The 19,169-nt window shown below is 43.1% G+C and overlaps 2 protein-coding genes across 5 annotated transcripts in view; both read right to left on the minus strand.

Moving 5' to 3' along the window:
* LOC307026073 (glycogen debranching enzyme-like) overlaps positions 1-19,169 on the minus strand; it is an 81,486-nt gene that overhangs the window by 57,614 nt on the left and 4,703 nt on the right. For all 3 annotated transcript variants that reach the window (XM_079661176.1, XM_079661177.1, XM_079661175.1), the window contains 7 exons: positions 13,651-13,800; positions 12,935-13,085; positions 12,404-12,525; positions 12,176-12,285; positions 11,926-12,060; positions 11,262-11,392; positions 9,490-9,626 (listed from right to left, as the gene is read on the minus strand). In XM_079661176.1, coding sequence (XP_079517302.1) covers positions 9,490-9,626; positions 11,262-11,392; positions 11,926-12,060; positions 12,176-12,285; positions 12,404-12,525; positions 12,935-13,085; positions 13,651-13,800 — 936 coding nt within the window. The remainder of the gene's footprint in view (positions 1-9,489; positions 9,627-11,261; positions 11,393-11,925; positions 12,061-12,175; positions 12,286-12,403; positions 12,526-12,934; positions 13,086-13,650; positions 13,801-19,169) is intronic.
* On the minus strand, positions 578-5,130 carry LOC307026075 (uncharacterized protein). 2 transcript variants are annotated; one of them, XM_079661179.1, is made up of 4 exons: positions 3,233-5,126; positions 1,965-2,184; positions 1,752-1,811; positions 578-1,217 (listed from the first exon to the last, which is right to left on the minus strand). In XM_079661179.1, the coding sequence occupies exons 1-4, from the start codon at positions 3,402-3,404 to the stop codon at positions 716-718; spliced, it is 954 nt and encodes a 317-aa protein (XP_079517305.1). In that variant the 5' UTR covers positions 3,405-5,126; the 3' UTR covers positions 578-715. The 2 variants fall into 2 exon arrangements, with proteins under 2 accessions (XP_079517305.1, XP_079517306.1); XM_079661180.1 differs by lacking the exon at positions 1,752-1,811 and having other exon boundaries at positions 3,233-5,130.

Genomic DNA, 19,169 nt, shown 5'->3' on the forward strand with positions numbered 1-19,169 from the left:
CCATGGTCAACCATGGTTGGGAAGTGGCATCACGGTTTGAGACCATGGTAAAATGGAAACCATGGTTAACCATGGTATCAAACCATGATTCTTGACCATGGTTAGGAAGGAGAATTTGGTTGATCAAACCATGGTAGACCATGGTCAAACCATGGTCAAGCCATGGTTGACCATGGCCAAACCATGGTCGACCATGGTTAAACAATGGTATGGTTGACCATGAAAACAATGGTTGACCATGGAACAATGGTGGACTGTCGGTACAAAATGTCAAAGAACAATGGTTGACCACAAATAATAAAACAATAGATTGATGCAGACATAATGGTGTTGTTTATGAATGACACATGGTTTACAAAGATGTACATTTGAACTTCAAATTAGAAAAGTCTGGTTAATACAAGTTCATAATTCTCCAATATATTTGCCCAGCTGGGGCCAGACTTTTTTATTTTGTGTTTTATTGATCCACTGACATTAAAACAGACAATTTGGGCAATTGCGACAAATTGTTAAGCAAAGAATTTTTCCTTTTCTATTCCCTCTCTCCATTCAGAAAAAAATACCAATGTTCACACCCCCCCCCCCCCCCCACCCCCGTCTGACCATTGAAGTGAGGTTATCCCCCCCCCTTCCAAAAATCTAAAAAGTTGAAGAAAATATGTAAAACACAAAATAAAAAAGTCTGTCTTGAAGAGCATGATCACCTACTTGTTCATGTTGTACTCTTGGTCAAGCATTTCTGTACAGCATGAACAAGTGGGGTGATCATGCTCCTCTTCAGCTGGGGAAATTTCCCCATCACAACCGACAGCATTCTGCCAAAAAGTCGCAGATCAAAGGGTGGCTTGGCAATTGTTTTGCTGTTTGAAGCCTTCCCCGAGACGCTGTGGCTTAAAATGTAAGCCCGGGGGAACAGCTGGCACAAAACAATTTTGACAGCCAGGAATGGTTTGTCCTCGTGCCGAATCAACTCATGAAGGGCCTCCTCCGAAGGTGATGGTGACGGTGATTTTGGCGACGGTGATTTTGGCGACGGCGATGTTGGCGACGGTGATTTTGGCGACGGTGATGCGACCTCCAATGTTGGCAGTGATGGTGATGGTAGAGAGCTGCCATGTTCGGCAGGGTTGCAGTGGCGCCTAATTCTCTTGATCTGCGCCTTCAGCTTCCTCACCTCCTCTTCCATTTCCTTAAACTCTTTACGAGTTACAAAGCTGGAAAACAAAATGCGTATTTTTTAGGAATCATTTTGTATTATTTTTAGGAGGAATAATTAAGTACACATTTTTCATGAAAATTAATTAACATATAATGTCAGTAATTTTGTAGTTCTTTTTTTAAATTATGAGAACTGTACCTTAATCCTAAAAGGTATTCAAGTGTAGCATAGGGCCTACTTGTTTTAGCTTAATTTTCCTTTTGGCTAAACATCAACTCATTAGACTCCTGAGAAATAGTTCTCATCTTTCGGGCTACTCGTCTTCTTGCCTGAAATCGGACTCGTTTCATGTTGTTTGGTGTCACCATAGCAAAATACAAAATGCATGATTTTTTTACAAGGAATACTAACAGATCAAATGTTTGTAACCATGGTAGTATTGTCAGTATTTTTCTAAATTGTTAGAACTGTTACCTTAATCCTAAATAGTATTCAAATGGTCCAAAATTAAACATACTTGTTTTAGTTTAGTTTTCATTAGACATAAGACTCCTGAGAATAAGCAATTAAGCATGATATAAGTTCTTACTCGTCTTTGGGTCTACTTGTCTCCGTTGAACTCGTTTGAGGCTGTTTGGCGTCACCATTGCTGTACAGAAAAATAATATTTAACTGAATAAAATATAAACAGAAGAACAAGACACTAAAGTACAGGAGTGCCCGGTAACATGTTTAATTAAATATTTTTTTAAATACAAAATTAACATATTTCATGATTTACAGTATTTATCTTGAAACCTACCCATTGGTCTTCTCTGCAATTCTTTGGGCCATGTCGGCCACCACAGGGACATTCACTGGTGTCTTCTTTGTTGGCTTTTGGCCTTGGGCTGGCTTTGGTTGATCAGTGTCACAGACCCTGGTGACCTCCTTCGGCTTTGGTTCCACCTCCTCCTGCATGACCAGGGCCTTTTCCAAAAAATGTGGATCCTTGGAAAGAATATCCAAGTCTTTCTTTTGCCCTGTAAATAAATTAGATCAACAAATATAAATGTTAGCACTGGTTAGAGTGTAATTTTTAGACCAGTGAAATTACAGACAGATTTACAGTAGAAATGGTTATGCCATATGGCCTGTCTAAAAAAATAATGCTCCACAAGTGTGACGGAGGGGTAAAAAATAAAAAGTTGTATAAATTGTTTTTTGGTGTGAATACTATGAAAGTTGATATATTAAATATTTGAAAAATCACATATAATATTGCCAGTTTCTTCCGAATTATGTGTAATGTGTATGTTTCTATTGTGTTTCGCGGTTTTCTAGAAACACACCTTAATTGGTATAAAGTGTCAACACAGCAAGTCATATTAATTACATACACATTTTTATCTCTCAAATTACCTTAACCAATACATGTATCTAACAGTTATAAAGGTAAAATTTGTATAAAGCCATGATTATAAAAAATATATTTACTGCAAAAATTGTATACATTTTAATTCAAATAGATAAGGAGGGTAGACTACCTTGCACTTAGCATCTTTAAAAAAGGTACTAAAACTTAATATTTTCTGAAGAGAAACTATCAAAATTCTTCACAATATACTAAGGCCCTAGCCTAGACTAGTTGAAAATGTATCAATCTCATTTGTATAATAGGAGTGTCAAATTAGTTATGAGATCACAAAGTCAGAATTTGTATTTATCCACTGATGCATAATGTGGCAATACATTCACGCAAAGGTAGCTTATATACTCAAATAATGAGATTTTTGCATTTAAAATGGTTTCAAATAATTCTCAAGATCAAGCTCTTATGATTTAAAGGTTAAACAGCTCCAAGGAGACTGGAAATGAAAAAGATATAGGCCTACTGTCACACAAAAAGCGTAGCGTATGTTATAGGTCTAACACTCCTGACATTTTGACGTGCATAAAAATCATTTATTTCGCACAAAATTGTACATATATGTATTATATATATATTCTACATATATCCTCTAGGCTAGTCTAGGCCTATAATAATAATCATTGTCAACATATACACAGTGATAGTCATAGTTTACATACCTATACTGTACACTATGGCCCGGTGCAACCCAGGGTAGCCAGGGCACTGAGCTTGTACTTCTTCCCCAACGTGGTACTCTGACAGCTCTTTCCTAGGTATTTTTATCAAGTTCAGGCTCACGACCGTCCCCTGTCGGTCTGCAGGCCACCACATCAGTGCGTGTGTCGTCATCTTGAGTATCTTGGCTGAGTTACACTTTAATAAATGACTTGCAGATGTAGAATTAAAATCTAGGCAATTTGGCCGATCGTGACGCTAACTGGCAAGATCGGAAAAGGTTGCCTTCGCGCCAACGGTTATGGAACAGCGAATGGCATCATCTGGATCATCTGGGATTTCTGGAGACCAATCAAAACACTTGACATTCGGCCAGTCTGAGGAAATTTCCGCGGGAGACTGCTCCATAGACTCCAATCGCCCGCCGAGAAAATACGAGATTTCGAATGAGACTTCGAGAGCAAGACAAGATGGCGTACTGTGCACGCAACACGAGTTCATATTTACTTTTAGGCTGAACTCGTACTCCTAAATGAACAAACTGGACTCATTCAGCAAACTACAAAGATGTCAAAGGAAGACTGCTACTCGATCCAGACTGACACTGATGGAAACACAAGGTTTAAGTGTTCTGAATGCGGGAGGATTCTATCACGGAAAGAACGCATCCTGTCTCATCTCGTCAGTGCTCACAACAAAAGTAAGTCTGCCAGATGAAATTCGATTTTTGCGAGATAAGCTTAGTCTACAGGGCTCGACATTAAGGACTGCCCGATGGCCCGGGGCCATCTAGTATTTAGCGCGGGCCATGAAGCCTCACCTGCTGGTTGCCCGATCGGGCAATCTATTATACCAGTATCATGCAGCTCGCGGATCCAGTAATGAGTGACCCGACAGTAAAACTAAACATATCTATAACTAGTTTAGGTAGTTTGAGAGGTAATTAAAATAGCTACGTGTGATATTCTAACCTGAAGTGTGTGTTTTGTTCCGCTCACCGCTGCATGTGATCATGCAGAGCTGCGTGTCGACTCGTCAGCAGCAGCTGATCTCTCTCCCGTCAGATTAGACTTCACTCGCGTTTATGTCCATATCGATCGGATCCAGCTAGTTTTAGCTAATGATATGACTACCTGCTTATTAAAAGACACCGTGACCTAAACAATAAGTGTCGCTATGCAACTGGGTGAGGCCACAAAGTATAGCGCAGCATTATGCATTTGTTTGCATGCCCACCGGAACCCCGAGGCATTAGCAACAGATCAACGCACAATCAACCCATAAAGCACATCTCTTCCTCCACATTAAGTGTTACACATTAGAATTGACTACTCTTGTCTGTCACATACTCTTCTTGTCTGTCACATAAGTGGCGCAACTGAAGCGGTATTGCGCTAAAGGGAAATTATTTTGACCGGACATTTTGACCGAAGAGATTTAGATTTGCTTGCTAACGGGAACTCTGACGTCGCCATTGTGTGTTCTTCGCGGATGCACTCGGCTGCTCGGGTCTGCTCGGTCAGCTTCCGGATGAGGAGGCATTCCTTCGACCAACTTACAGTAGATAACATTACAAACATTTTTAACAGGGGCCATAATAGCGTAAATAATGTTTGTTTTGGCAGTTATAACTGCATGTAATGTTATCTACTTTTTTACATCTGGGAAGGCATTTGCCTTCATCAGATGGAAAGTGTCTTGACCAACAACTTAAGTATTTATTATAGCTATGCAGGGCATGCAAGCGAGCAAACACAAACAAGTGAAATGAAGAATACTATTGAAATTGTAATATTGTGGTGGTTCAACTTATAATTCAGTCTATAGAATGCACCAGACAGCATCTAAGAAGACCTGCAAAAATCTAAATGTTCTAGGGGGAGGCCCCCAAAACCCTTCGTGCGTCATTTCGTCCGCGCGCATTTTTCAGGGCAATCTCTATTGGGCTCAGGGCCATCTGTAATAACAACAACAACAGCCTGGACAGGTGTGTGTGTGTGTGTGTGTGTGTGTGTGTGTGTGTGTGTGTTCGAAGCTAATTTAATTTACTTTATTTATTTAATTATTTAATTTAATTTAATTTACACAAGCTAATAATTTAATTTTCTTTCTTCAATTTGTTGTTTATATTTGTGACCCCATTTAAGGCAGGTTTAGAACAATGGTACATGTAGACCATGGTTGACCATGGTTTCTAGAAACAAAAGTACGATGTACAAATGTAGGCCATGGTCTACCATGGCTGACCATGGTTTCTTGAAACATACATTTAGATCATGTTCTACCATGGTTGACCATGGTTTCTTGGAACAAGGTACATGTAGACCATGGTCTACCATGGTTGAAGGAAACCATGGTTAGACCATGGTTATAAAAACATGGTAGACCATGGTTGACCATGGTAGAATTTGGTTACCATGGTCAGGCACCATGGTATTTCATGGCCGACCATGGTTTTACCATGGTTGGCAATGAAATACCATGCTGACCATGGTCAACCATGGTCAGATTTCACCAGGGAGGTCGACCTTCGTATATGCCCCCCCAGCCCGTCAGACATGCGTCCGTGGTGACCACCTTCCGCGATAAGACAGCACCCATAGGCACGCCTCGCACCAGGAAAGTCGGGTGCAGCCAGTGGCGTAGTGCCGTTACGCAGTGCACAGTGACCATCACTCTCCGCGCGCCATGACGCGCGGGGTTTAGTCTGAGGGCAGCTACCCAGCGCTGAAATTCCCTCATGTGTAAGCGGCCCAGACGTAGTACTAGGATGGCTGACGCCATGAGCCCCAGTAACCGCAGACACGATCTGAAGAGAACATATTTGCGTGGCTGGAAACGAGCGAGGCAAGCCCTGAAGGCTCTCACTCTCTCCGCTGACAGGCGGGCTGTGAAGGGCACCGAGCTCAGGCGTAAGCCCAGGAAGAGCACCGACTGGGCTGGGAACAACATGCTCTTTTCTGTGTTTATTACAAAACCCAGGTCGAGCAGGTGTTTCATGAGGATATTCGTCTGCATAATAGCCTCCTGCTCCGACTGTGCCAGAAGGAGCCAGTCGTCTAAATAGGTTGCCAGGCGAATACCCTGTTGTCTTAACGGGGCTATCGCTGCTTCCGTACATCGCACAAACACCCGTGGGCTGAGAGACAGACCGAAGGGATGCACTCTGTACTCGTAACAGACACCCTGAAAAGCGAACCTCACATATTTCCTGTGTGGATAATATACTGGGATGTGAAAATACGCGTCTTTCAGGTCGATTGATGTGAACCAATCGTCCTGACGCACGAGACGCAGCAGGGATGTGTGAGTGAGCATCCGGAATTTGTATTTTCTGAGATACCCGTTCAGAGCCCTTAAATCTAGGATGGGGCGAATTCCATTCCCTCCCCGTTTGGGAACGAGGAAATATTTGGAATAGAAGCCGCTCTGACTCCATTTGGAGGGTACGATGGATATGGCTTTCTTTTCTAGTAGCGAGAGGAGGGGTGACAGCGAATTGGAGTCTGTAGCCCCGTGATATCGTCTTGAAAACCCAAGCAGAGCATGTGAGCATTTTCCACCTTTCGCTCCTCAGAGCGAGCGGGGATGTCACCATATCTCTGTTGTCTGCACCCTGTGACCGCATTGGTTGTGTTATGGCGCCCTCTAGTGTCTGAACACGGTGGCGCTCTAGGGTGACAACCTCGGTCGACACTGCGCATGCGCGCGGTGATGGTGCGTTCACAGACCCGGCCACCGTCCGCATTCCGAGAGAGGCGTTCATAGCCACTCTCAGAAGCGGGGCAGTCACCTGACTGTTTATTGACATTATTATTTGTCTTTTTAATATTTTCGACTGTGCCCTTGGCTTTAAGCCTGGAAGCAACAGTGGCAAACATTTTATTTTTAGACCCTTGTGTGTGTTTGTGTGACTTGAACGACTGGCAGGAACTGTTGTCAGTGTTGTGAAGTCTGCTTCCCTCATGGCGCGAACTGGAGGATGACGTGCAGTCATCACCCGAGGCGGCGGGAAGGCGGGAGCGTGGTTGTCCCCCGGAAACACATGGGTGCTGGATACGTGCGGAACACGATCCAGGGCTGAAAGAGAACAGGAAACCTCCAGCCCTTTCCCCGAGGGGGGGAGGGAAGGCTGTCAGGCTGCCCTCTTCTTCTTCCTCGCCTGGTGACTGAAAGTCTGGGTCGGCGGCGCCTGTGTGGCTGCTGCCGGGACCGGGGACTTTCTTGGCCAATTCGTCCGCACCTCGTGTCTCGGTGGGAGACCGGGGGCGGGCTGTGGCTTCTGCCATCTCGGGACCTTGAACAGGGCCGAGTGCGGGGTAGCCTGGGAGAAGGTCCGTCGCAGGACCGTTGGGGCCGGCGGCTGGGCTTTCCGAGGGAGGCAAAGCTGGAGAGCTTCATCCTCCTTCTTCTTGGCCTCACACCGTTGTTGCATGGAGGCAAGAGCGGAGCCGAATATGCCCTCAGGGACGATTGGCATGTCCAACACGTCCTCCTTTTCCCGGTCGGGGAGGTTTGTCAGGTTCAGCCATCTGGCTCTCTCCTGCACCACCATCATCCCTAGTGATTTGCCTGTGGCCTGGACTGCACAGCGCTGTGCAAATGTCTGTGATCGCCATGATCTCCTCCCACACGGCCGGTTCAGGTTTCACCGTCATGTCCGCACACAGCTCCGCTTGGTACGCGGTTAGCATGGAGGAGACATTCAGCGCCCTGACGGACAAAGCAGCCGCTTTGTAGGCCCGTTCAGTCATTGCGGACTGGAACCGGTCCGCCTTTGTCTGCAGTGTGGGGTTCCTGCTCGGGGCCGCCGACAACCGCGGTTGGAGGTGGGCTGCCACAAGCGGCTCCATAGGAGGCATGCGGAGTAACCCGAGCTTCTCCATGCCCTCACAGTCCAGAGAGGAGGCTCCCTGGATTGGGGCCTTGCTGCTGAAGGGGCGGTCTCTCCAGGAGACCGCCACCTCGTCCAGCAGCTCTGGAAATACGGGGAGAAGTTGCCTGGTCAGCCTCGCGGCTTGGGGCAAGTTCTTTCCCTCGTATCTAGACCTGGAGGGCTCTCTGGCCGCTTCAGGCCAGGGGATGTCCAGCTTGGATGCAGCGCGTTGGCACACGGCCTGCAGGTCCATGCTGAGGCGGGGGAGCGGTGGCTCGCCTTCGCCCGGGGAGGCGGACATGGCCCCAGGCTTGGCAGCCTGGGCAGACGAGACGAAGATGTCATCTTCGCCCTCGTCTGAGTCGGAAAGAAGAAACTCCGGGGCGTATTCTCCTTCCTCCTCCTCATAGTCCAGCTCCAGGACATCCTCCGCGGGTGAGACCATGGTGAGGTCCAGTTGGGAGCCCCAGCTTGACACAGCACGGGGCCCCCTTCCCGCGGCTGCCGCCGCCACCGAGTCCCAGCTTGACACAGCGCGGGACCCGGCACCCGTGGCGGTCGCCACCATGCCCTGCTCGCCGGCCGGCGAGTTTACAGGCATGAGGAGGTCTCGGACCGGCATGCTAGCTTGGCGTGCTAGCCGTCGGCGGCGGCTTTTGGCGGTAAAGCGGGAACAATGCCCGCACGCGCCGGGGGTGTCGATAGCCTCCTGGGCATGTTGCAGCCCGAGGCAAGACGAGCAGACCTGGTGTGAGTCAGTACTCGATATCTTCAGCCCGCAGCCGCAGAGCCGAGCCTCCGACACTCCGTCTCCTCTGGTGTGAGGGAGGGAAGAGTCCATCCTAGCTAGCCTTGGTGCGGCGTAGAAGGGACAAACGAGCAACAGGCTTGTTACCGTTTGCGGGAAAAAATCCAAAACCTTACCGTTATCTGTTGGAAAAAAACGGCAGGGTAGATTCTGATATTAACTGGAGTGTTAATAAAGGGAATTCCAGTGCGAAGCAAAAGTAGCTGGCGAGCGTCCGTCGACCGAAGGTTAGCTTCGTAAATCAGTCTGTGGACCGTTAAGCTAGCTAGCTACTGATCTTTCTCGAGATGTGCTCCGAAGCGAGAAGAGGTGTTTGAATGACGCCTGCGTCGTGGCGCAAGCTACTTATAGGGTTGGTGGATTCCCTGACGTTGGCGTCAAGATCACCAGCCAATCAGGATTGGCGTAATGAGATTGATGCTTCTGGTGCATACGCGTTGAGGCGCATCCCATAGTGAGACATCGAACGGAGTGTTATGAATGAGAACTGCGGGAGTTTCCATCATTAGATATGGCAGGTGATAATATTTACCATGTGAAGTAGAGCCCTAAAAGCAAACCTGGCTGTAACTCACCTTTCCCAAAGCTCCCTCCTTGGCCAGAAGTCTATTGGAGACATAGTCCATCATCCAGTCTCCCTGCCTCAGGTTATCACAGAGCGGATGACCAAGATCATTCTTCGGACGAATCTCTGCCAACACTGACATCAGCCCTAAAAATCACAAATATCTCATGAATATTTGTCTTGAATATATACTGGTTTAACGGATGCTGATGATATTAATAATAGCGCATACCCTAAACTTCTGTTGTTTTTGCAACATCATAATGTGTATGATATCATAAAAAACTGAACTTTAAAACATTTCAATTATCAACAGAATGTGAAGAGTGTAAAGATTAGACATTGTGTCAAAGCCGTCCATCGAATATCTACTGAAATGATAATGAATAACATCTGACAAGCCCCATCTTGTAATACTCATTGTTTCGAGAGAGGCTATAGAGAGCACAAAGGAGAAGCAGAACTGGGCTGACTTTAGCAGGCTCAAGGGCTTGTCAATTATTAAATCCATAATTCTAGGCTTTTTTTTAAAAGAGGCTACAGATAAATTGTAAATCCAAGCATTTCCAAGCGGTATTATGGTAGGTTATTACGGAGCCCTGGAGGGTTCATAGAGAGAGAAATAAATAAAACGTGGCCACGCTTTATTAACTTGTGCGCACGAGATGTAAAGCGTGGCCACGCTTTAAATACAACGAGGCCAAGCTTTAAATACAACGAGGCCACGCTGTATTAACTTGTTAAAAGCGTTACGTGGCCTGTAATACAAATCAGGAATTGCTATTTACACAATTCATTCATGAAGTATAACGCTGCTCTGTCAGCACGCGTCTCCATGTTTGTGATTGGTCAAATGTTGCTGACCCCGTCCTTTTCACGTGAACGCGCTCTCAGCCGGACAGATGGGGTGTGTGTGTGTGTGTGTGTGTGTGTGTGTGTGTGCTCAGCTCCGCTCTGTTTGTGCGTGTTCGGTGTGTTTGTGTGTGTCCGACACCACCGGCATTTGTTTTCAAATTACCAAGAACAGTAATTTACACAAATCTGGTTCTCCATAGTTATATGTGTATTCCCAAGTGAACGAGAAAGTAAAACGTGGCCACGTTTCATTTATTTTTCTCTCTATGAACCCTCCAGGGCTCCGTAGGTTATTTATTAAACAACAAGGATAAATGTACTTGCTTAGACTGTATATAGTAAGTTAGATGGCTACCGCTAGCAGCATGATACATTTTACTGTACTAGGTAGTAGGTAAGAAACAACCTTCAAAATCCTCAATATAAATTAGAAAAAACCCAATCTCTATTATAAAGATGCAGTAAAACACCCGGTAGTAATAACCTATTAAAATCATTTACTATTTACTAATCTAGTTTAGTAGAAGGAAAGTTCCAAATCACTCTCCCTCTTAGCTTTCTTTGCCTCCTCAGTTAACGGGTTATTTTACCTGATAACGTTTCCACAGTCAACATTTCTCCAGTTGTTCCACAATAATGGGAATACATAAAATGTAAGCGATTGTATTGTATTTGTTTGGCCAATTGCTCTCGGATAGTCAGTGATTCAGTGTATTTGTATTTACTGGTGAAAGGGATATCACATCCAGAGAGCTCTGACATGCAATAAACGTCTACTACATAGTGATTAAATTAATCCAGAAATGCTGTCTATTGTCACATTAAATAACTGATGGCTATAAATAGAGTATGTATTGAAGAGGTGAAGTGACAGCCACTATTTATTCATAGCAGGTGTATAGGTATTACACATTACACCTTTAGTACCTTGCAAGCCCCCATAGTTGAGAGGTAACCATGAAGGAATGTTGTAGCATCCTCTCCCATACTCTCTTTCCTCGGCATCACAGTGGTACAGGAGCACATTCATGTCAGCCAGGGTCAGCTTGGACATGATACTAATGAGGAAGAGCATATCAGCAATGATGATGACAATCAGCAGAAGAACATGGGTATAAGATATACAACTATGCATTGATAGGCATAAGTGTCATATACAGTAGAAAATGATCTATAGCTAGGGACTCCGAGAAGGCTTATGACGTCTAGCTTTATATGCTAATGCAATGCTCCAATCGTGCATGCAACCTGTTGAAGTTACTCCTGCTAGATTTGTATTATTTTCAACTTCAGCTTATATCTTATTTGTTTTTTTTCTATTAGTAATTTCTTTAAGTAGCTCTCTGAGTTACCTAAAAAACATTATGTCTTTAGCCTGTCACTGCTCGCTAGTCATAGGTACATATGTGCACAGACTGCATGACATTAAACGTACAGTAGCAATCGAAATTATTCAACCTCCATTACACAATAAACAAATTACACAATAACTGTAGTTAGTAGTAGTTCAATGAAACTCAAATATTAGACCCTAATAGACTAACCCTAAACCTACTTATTATTGTTAATTTAGGTGTTGAGGCATACAAACATCATTAATGGCTTAGTTAGAATAGATGGTGTACTGTTGTCAGCCAGAGAGCCGGTCTGGTACTGAGGACTAAATTGGATCAGGTGGCTTCTCAGGGCCCCCAACTTCTCATGGGACCTAGGCTCCAGGGTCACCCTGTAGAAGAACACAAATCACATTTAGAACCAAACCCGCCCAGACATACTAATCAAATTATTTAGACTGAGTATGCACAGGACTATTCTTTCACTCCATCCACATGTTGACCCACCTGAAGATGATGATGCTGCCTGGTGTAAACTTCTCAAAGGCTACCTCCTGAAGAACACTGTTGTGTTTTGAGACCATGTCAGCCTTTTTCACCAACTTACTGTCATTCAGCTGAGAATTGTTTTTGAAACAATTGAAAACATGGATTATGAACCATGGGACAGTTTTGCATGTGGCAAAACATTTATTATTATTATTATTATTATTATTATATATACTGTTTATATACCTGGATGTGTTCTTTGATGTCTATAGTGCAGTTTGGCAGAGCACTCATGTTGTCATCTTTTTTGTTGGAGTTGGTGCGGTTCACAATGGTCCGAGCCTCCACAACCACCTCTTTAATCCGACCTATGAAAGCAAGAGACAGGAAAAAAGTAGCGGTTAGCTGAAATATCTGAAAGGGAAAGTAGTTGGCATATCAGGAATAGGATACACAATGTTGTTGTTAACATAATTAACTTTTATTATTATGATGATTATTGTTTCTATTATTATAAACATGTTTCAGTATCCCTTCTTTCTTGTCCAATAAAAATACACACAATTATACACAGGTGCACTAACCACCCTTTTTTTTTTAAAACAACAGTTTTTTTATATTATGTTGTTATTATAAGTTATTTTTTAAAGTAATTGCTCCATTTATTTTGTTTATCTGTATAAAATCTCCATGTATTCCTACGTATTGCATTATGCTACCTTTTTTTCTTTTTATGAACTGACCCATGCACTACGAAAAACCAAAATAGCATATCACCTGGTATTAACATGGGTGGAACATCATTTGTATAATAGTGTGTTTCTGGATTCTTGATCGCCCTTCGCAGCACAGCCACCACAGACTGGTGGCTGCTGGGACAGTGTCTGGTTACTGCAACTACACACTCATCAAGCTGTTCCTCATACACCTGCACAACCAGGAAAATAACAGCAGATAGACCAGATTTAAAATATGACGACAAACCAGTGGATACCAGTACCAGTACCTATAAGTACACTTAGGTAAAAAATACATTACCATGTTGGGTTTTTATTATTATTTTACATTTCAGGCTTTTCTATGTTTTTTTAAATGTTCTATTCAATCTCTTTATTTCATGAGACTATGCCCAAAGCTGATGGTGATGAGATTGAAATGTCCCGTCTAATAAAAAAAGTCAATCAATTCCCCAAGCCTCTGCATCTCTATACATCTCTTTTGCTATTGTCCACCTATCTGAATCATCCTCTTTGAATTTCCTTATCCTGCTCAACTGAATTGAATATCCTCCTGGTCAATTGTGTTAATTTCCTTATCACTTTAGCTATCTTTTCCAATTCAGTTTGTAGATTGTCAAGTTTGTAACTCCTCAAGCTTTCTAGGCATTACTCTGTATTCAAAACCCACCACCAAAATAATACATTGTGATTTTCTTTGACAAAGCACCAGTAAAAACACTTCGACAAACTACTTATATCAGGGAGAGAACATACCTGAGAAAACCCCTCAGCAGCCAGCTTGTGGTGAAGCCTGTTCAGTGCCAGCTTTACAGCAAGCATTCCAGTCTGCAGGTTGACCTGGCTAGATGTATGGGCCTCAGAGTTCCAGCATGTGTATTGTTGATTCTCCTTCATTGTGGAGAGCTGTACAATAATAATAATAATAATATTAATAATCTATTTTATTTACAAGCGCACTGTTCATTAGAGTAAACACAACTCAAAGTGCTACAGAGTAAAAAGGGTGAAACAAAACAACAAAAACAATAAAAACAACAGAATAAAAGTAGTGAAATTTATGGGGTTTATGGGTTAATGTTTATGGGTTTCATTTATTCATGGGGTTTTTAAAAATCTAGTAAAAGGCTATTCCAAAAAGATGTGTTTTTAGGCATTTTTTAAAAGCATCCACAGTCCTCAGCTGGTTTGGAAGGGCATTCCACACAACACGTTCTCACTCCCAACCCGTCAGGCCGTCACATGTTGACGGTCGGTCAGGGCCCCTCCCCGTCACTCTATTACGGACAGGGTACCCCTTGAGAGTCCGTTTTTAACGGGCAGGGCGCCCCATTGACTTGCATAGAACTCCCTGAACGTTGGTAATAGAGGAGTTGGGATCGTGGCGAAATGCTGTCTGCAGATCCATTCTCACAGCGTTTATCAACCTTTTTCTTACTCAATATCAAGCCACACTTATTGTTTTTACTTCTTTATTTTAATTGAATAAGGTAGGACTTTTGTTGCTGTTAGTTATGGGGAGAGTAGGGGCTCAGAATACTGAAATCTGTATTGTTTCATCGTTTTTTCCTTCTAATTTTGTATTCTTTTCTAAACCACACACTGTTATTTACTCAACAATAACACATAATTATCCTTGTGTTTGTTTATTTGTTTGACTAATAAACACAAGTTGGAGTCCGTCAGGACCGAGGGTCGGAGCAGCTCATAGTAGTTCCTTTAGAGAATTTTACACCCGGAAGTAAGTATTCTCTCCCAGTGGCGGCGCTAGGGGGTGGCTACTTGGGCTCAAGCCCCGGATGTTTTCTGAAAAGCCCCGGGTGTTTCACTTAAAATAAATATATATATATATTTTTTTGAAAATGTCTCGGAGTAATGTGCAGTACCGGAGTCCACCAGAGAGGCAGCCGCTGCGCGACATTAGCCTGCGTACTGCGTAGCCTTCCCTGCCCTGAAGAAGAAGTGATCCTTCCTACTAGAGCCTAACGAGTTTTAATAAGCTAATAGCCTATAAAGTTATGGATATTTGAAAGTTATTTTCATCGAAGCAGGTGCCACAAGCTGCAGCAGCAGAAGCAGCAGTATCAGCAGCTGACAACAATGTCATCACCAGCAGTGGATGATGTTTCAGGTTTGTGAATCTAATGGCAGAGGTGGGGGACTCGAGTCGGACTCGAGTCGCATATTTTTGGACTTGAGACTTGCTTGACTAACATTGATAAAAGACTTAACTTGACTTTGCTTGGTATTCATGACTTGGGACTTGACTTAAGCTTGAGACAGATGACTTGAAAGGACTTGACTTTTTAAAATTAAATATTTGCGTTTTTTTTTTGTATTGAGATATTCCATTTAGTTTTTTCGAAACGTGATTGGGTGATTATAGCACCGTGCGTGCAAACCTGGCAACCCACTAGACGGCAGGAGTGTCAGTTAACATGGCAGTGGCTAGCGTTACTCCAAAAATAGTGAAGTTTGGATTCAAGGATTATGTTGTCGATGACGGTAATAAGAAGAGAACAGCGGTATGCAGGGTCTGCAGCATAACGATCATGACACGACCACCACAACATCCAACTTCATTCGTCACTGCAAAAAAAAACACAGAGAAAGGTGCGTGAATGTGTTGTGTTAGCTAGAAAGCTAACGTTAAATTTAAGCTACGTTAGACTTGGTTTCAAATCGATTAAGCATTGCAAAGAGAAGACAAAACGGTAAATGAACACTAGAACCGCCAAGGGATTCATTTTGACTAACCCTGATACTGACGGGCTGTCAGGAGAGGGAGAGAGAGAGAGGAAAAGAGATGCCTCGTTTATTTCCCCTGTGTTATTATCAGAAGTTACTGTAAACTTTTGAATAATGTAGTTCATCTGCTTTTAGTAGTTTGTTTAAATGTTTTAATTATGTTGTTTTTGTGTGTAGAAGTGCATCATTCTTTGATTTATTGTAAAAATGAATCTGAACTTTTTGATCTGTTATGATGATAAACTGAAGCAATTTCAAATTAAGTGGTTAAGTGAGTTTTAAATCATCCTACTTAGCTTATAAGGAAATTATGAAGAGGAACAAATTAAATGATTTGAAAATGATATCTATGTAGGTACTGACGCTGTTTGCGATTCTAGTGTTAACAGAAATTTAAATTAAATATGCGTAATGGCAAATGCCATATATGATTTTCTTACCTGGAATTCTGCCTTTTTGAACAGACTTTTTGATTGAGTCGTAGCTGTATTGTCTGCAGTTCTAGGGTTAATATGAATCTAATATGATTGTCATCGGTCTAAATTATATTTCAAATGATTAACTGTGTATGTAATGAAGTTCATAGTGTGGGTTGAATCCATTTTCCTAACCACTGTCTTTTAACTGATTTAAATGCGGAAACTGGGCTTATTCATCAGAATTTTGTATGACTTGACTTGACTTGCTTGACCTGAGCAATGACTTGACTTGCTTTCAAAAGGAGTTTCCAGGCCAGATACCACTCCACCAGACATACGACGGACAACAGAGAATCATGATGATGGCAGCAAATCCAGAAAACGGCGAAGAAAATGACACAACCACTGTGTACTGGAGCCGCCTAATCACTACGGAAATCGATACTCCTCATGTCCAAAGAACATACATGGCCTGGAAACCATGGATAAATACACTAGGACCCTATGGGCCCCCGCAAGATCCTCTACATTGTACGTACAATTATCTTAGGCGACCAGATGAAGAATATCAAGACGCATGGATGGAAGATAAAGAGGGAAGTCAGAGGAATGGAAGAGAGACGAAAAGCAGATGAAGCACATAATGACATTATTGAAGAGAGACGAAAGGCAGTTGAAGCCCATAATGACATTATTGCCGAAAGACAAAGAGAGGAATATAAATACCAACAACTTCTGGCGGAAAGACGACAAGAAGATGTAAGATTTCAGGACATGAAGGCAGATAGACAACAGAGAGAAAGGAGAGAACAAGAAGAACGAAGAACTCAAAGAAAACGCACAACAAACTATTCTCCTGACTATTCCGAAGGACAGGCAGATGAAGATGACGACGGCGGTACACAGTCTGAAACCAGTAGACACTCCCCATACCATGAACAGTCACCGCAACAACGCGGTTTTGCATCTCCTCCTGAGAATAATAGTAGCGACGAAAATGAGCAACATTACCCTGGGAAATGCAGAGGAGGATTTCAATACCAATCATGGACTCACAGGGACATGGAAGCATTAGTGGCAAAAACTACCTCCACTCACGAAAGGAGGTCAGAAGTGGGTGACTGATCTGGAGAGATACACAGCCCAAGACCACCTGTGCTTGGGAGCAGGGGCGTAGCTGGAAATTCTGGGCCCCATGAAAGAATCTATTTGTGGGCCCCCAATCCATGCGAGTGCGCATTAGCGCACACGCTAAAAAAAATGTGGCCATTTATTTATTGATGAAAACGCATAATATGGTTTTTACCTATACATTCGGATCAGCAGTTCAGCACCAGTTCAGGATGTCGCATTGCGTTCATCTTCAATGAATGGACCAATGCAATAGTCTACCAAACAACCTTGAGTTGCACTAGCTAGGCATATTTTCCCCTATTCTTGTGACAATGTTTTCTGATACTCAACATACAAAAGCTGTTACTTGTCCTGTCTCTCTGTAATCCCATCTCCAACACAAATAGTCTACTCAAGCACACTATTAGGTTGACAGACACTTACATTTTGATGTGCTCTGTAGTATACAATCGTTCCCTGCTTGGATATACCTTTTACGAAGCAGATTTTGAACTGTCGCGGGCAGAGCACTAGCTTTTTTGCTGTAGCGGCCGGGTTGCTGCCTTTCTTAGCAGAGTGCTAAAGCCCTACCTGTTACACGCGCAAGTAATTCGAGGAGGCGCGAGTGACAAGTGTTGAGTTATTGGTGGGGACAATTCAGGATTCTTGGATACTGGTGGGGTCAGAACCTTGCCTCCACCCCCAAAACGACACGATGAAACCCAACCTCGAAAACCCTGTTGAAGTTAATGAACTGTAATGGACTGCAAGAAATCAACATGCACTGACTATCAACTTTATCTTCTGTCTATTTAATTGAAAATTACACCCAATACAGGAATGAACAAACAGAAAATCTCAACATTCTTTGACTTATTAAATTAAGATTTGAACAACACAAGGACAAAAGTATAAATTAACTGAAGATTTGAACATAATTATAAAACGATAAACTCTCAGGACATGAACACACTTACAGCAAACAATGAAAAATGTAGTGCGAGAGGACTATGCATCAGATAGTAATTGTTCACAATGTGGGCTGTAGCCTGTCAGCTTACTATAGGGAAACATCCCACAATCCTGTCATAGACTGGATTTTTATTCCTAAATCCCGAACGCCAATCGCCGGACCTTCTTGGTGGCAAAATCTTTTACGAGCTCTTTGAAATCAAGTGACAGAGCCAGCTTGCTTTCAATCGATAACATTGCAAGGCTGTTCAACCTCTCTTGCGACATGGTAGATCTTAAATAGCTCTTGATAAGTTTCAACTTACTAAATGATCTTTCACCACCAGCTACGGTAACTGGGAGCGTCAAGAAAATTCTGAGGGCAATGCAAACGTCTCCAAAAATGCTCTGGAGTTCCATCTTGTATATTGCATTCAGTAGATCAAGAGAGCTACAATCAGGGGGGAAAGTGGCAGAAAATATTTTATTGAGATGCCTTATCTCACTCTCAAACTGATCTGTGAGATCCTGTGAGTATTTCTCCCTCAGTGGCTGACACACAGAAGCCATGACACTGTCACTCAACTTCCCAATTTTAAGTATGGCAGCAAATTCTTCAACAATATTTGCTGTTGTTTGGAACCGACTGTCCAAGTCACTTATGATCTGGTCCATGGCAGTGAGAAACACAGTGTTACGGAATGTTGTTTCTGGCCTATCCTCCTGACCTGTTCCTTCAGCAGTTTCATCATGAAACCTCTTCCTCCTCCTCTCACGGCAAAGTTCTTTTTTGAAATGAGGTGGAACCTCCATTTCCTTAGCTACCATTGATGCCTCAGACAGAATAGCATCCCATCCATTTCTGAGAGTCTGCATCTCATCTCTTAGTGCAGCAACATTACCTGCCTCCACCTCTATTGAGATTTTCCCTGACTGGAGTATCACATTTCTGTCATCAATAGATTGCAATACTTTCACCCAAATGGTGAGAAGGACAATGGCATCAAATGACATGAGGTAGTTCCTCAGACCAACAGCTTCAGA

This window comes from Notothenia rossii (genome assembly GCF_949606895.1).
Source record: "Notothenia rossii genome assembly, chromosome: 12".
Classification (NCBI taxonomy): Eukaryota; Metazoa; Chordata; class Actinopteri; order Perciformes; family Nototheniidae; genus Notothenia; species Notothenia rossii.

Excerpts from the sequence above, each read along its gene's own strand:
- LOC307026075 (XM_079661179.1), bottom strand. The coding sequence starts at position 3,404 with ATGACGACACACGCACTGATGTGGTGGCCTGCAGACCGACAGGGGACG. Across the intron at positions 1,812-1,964 it reads ATTGCAGAGAAGACCAATGG|CAATGGTGACGCCAAACAGC; the intron begins GTAGGTTTCAAG and ends TTTTCTGTACAG. Across the intron at positions 1,218-1,751 it reads ACAAGTAGACCCAAAGACGA|CTTTGTAACTCGTAAAGAGT; the intron begins GTAAGAACTTAT and ends TTTGTTTTCCAG.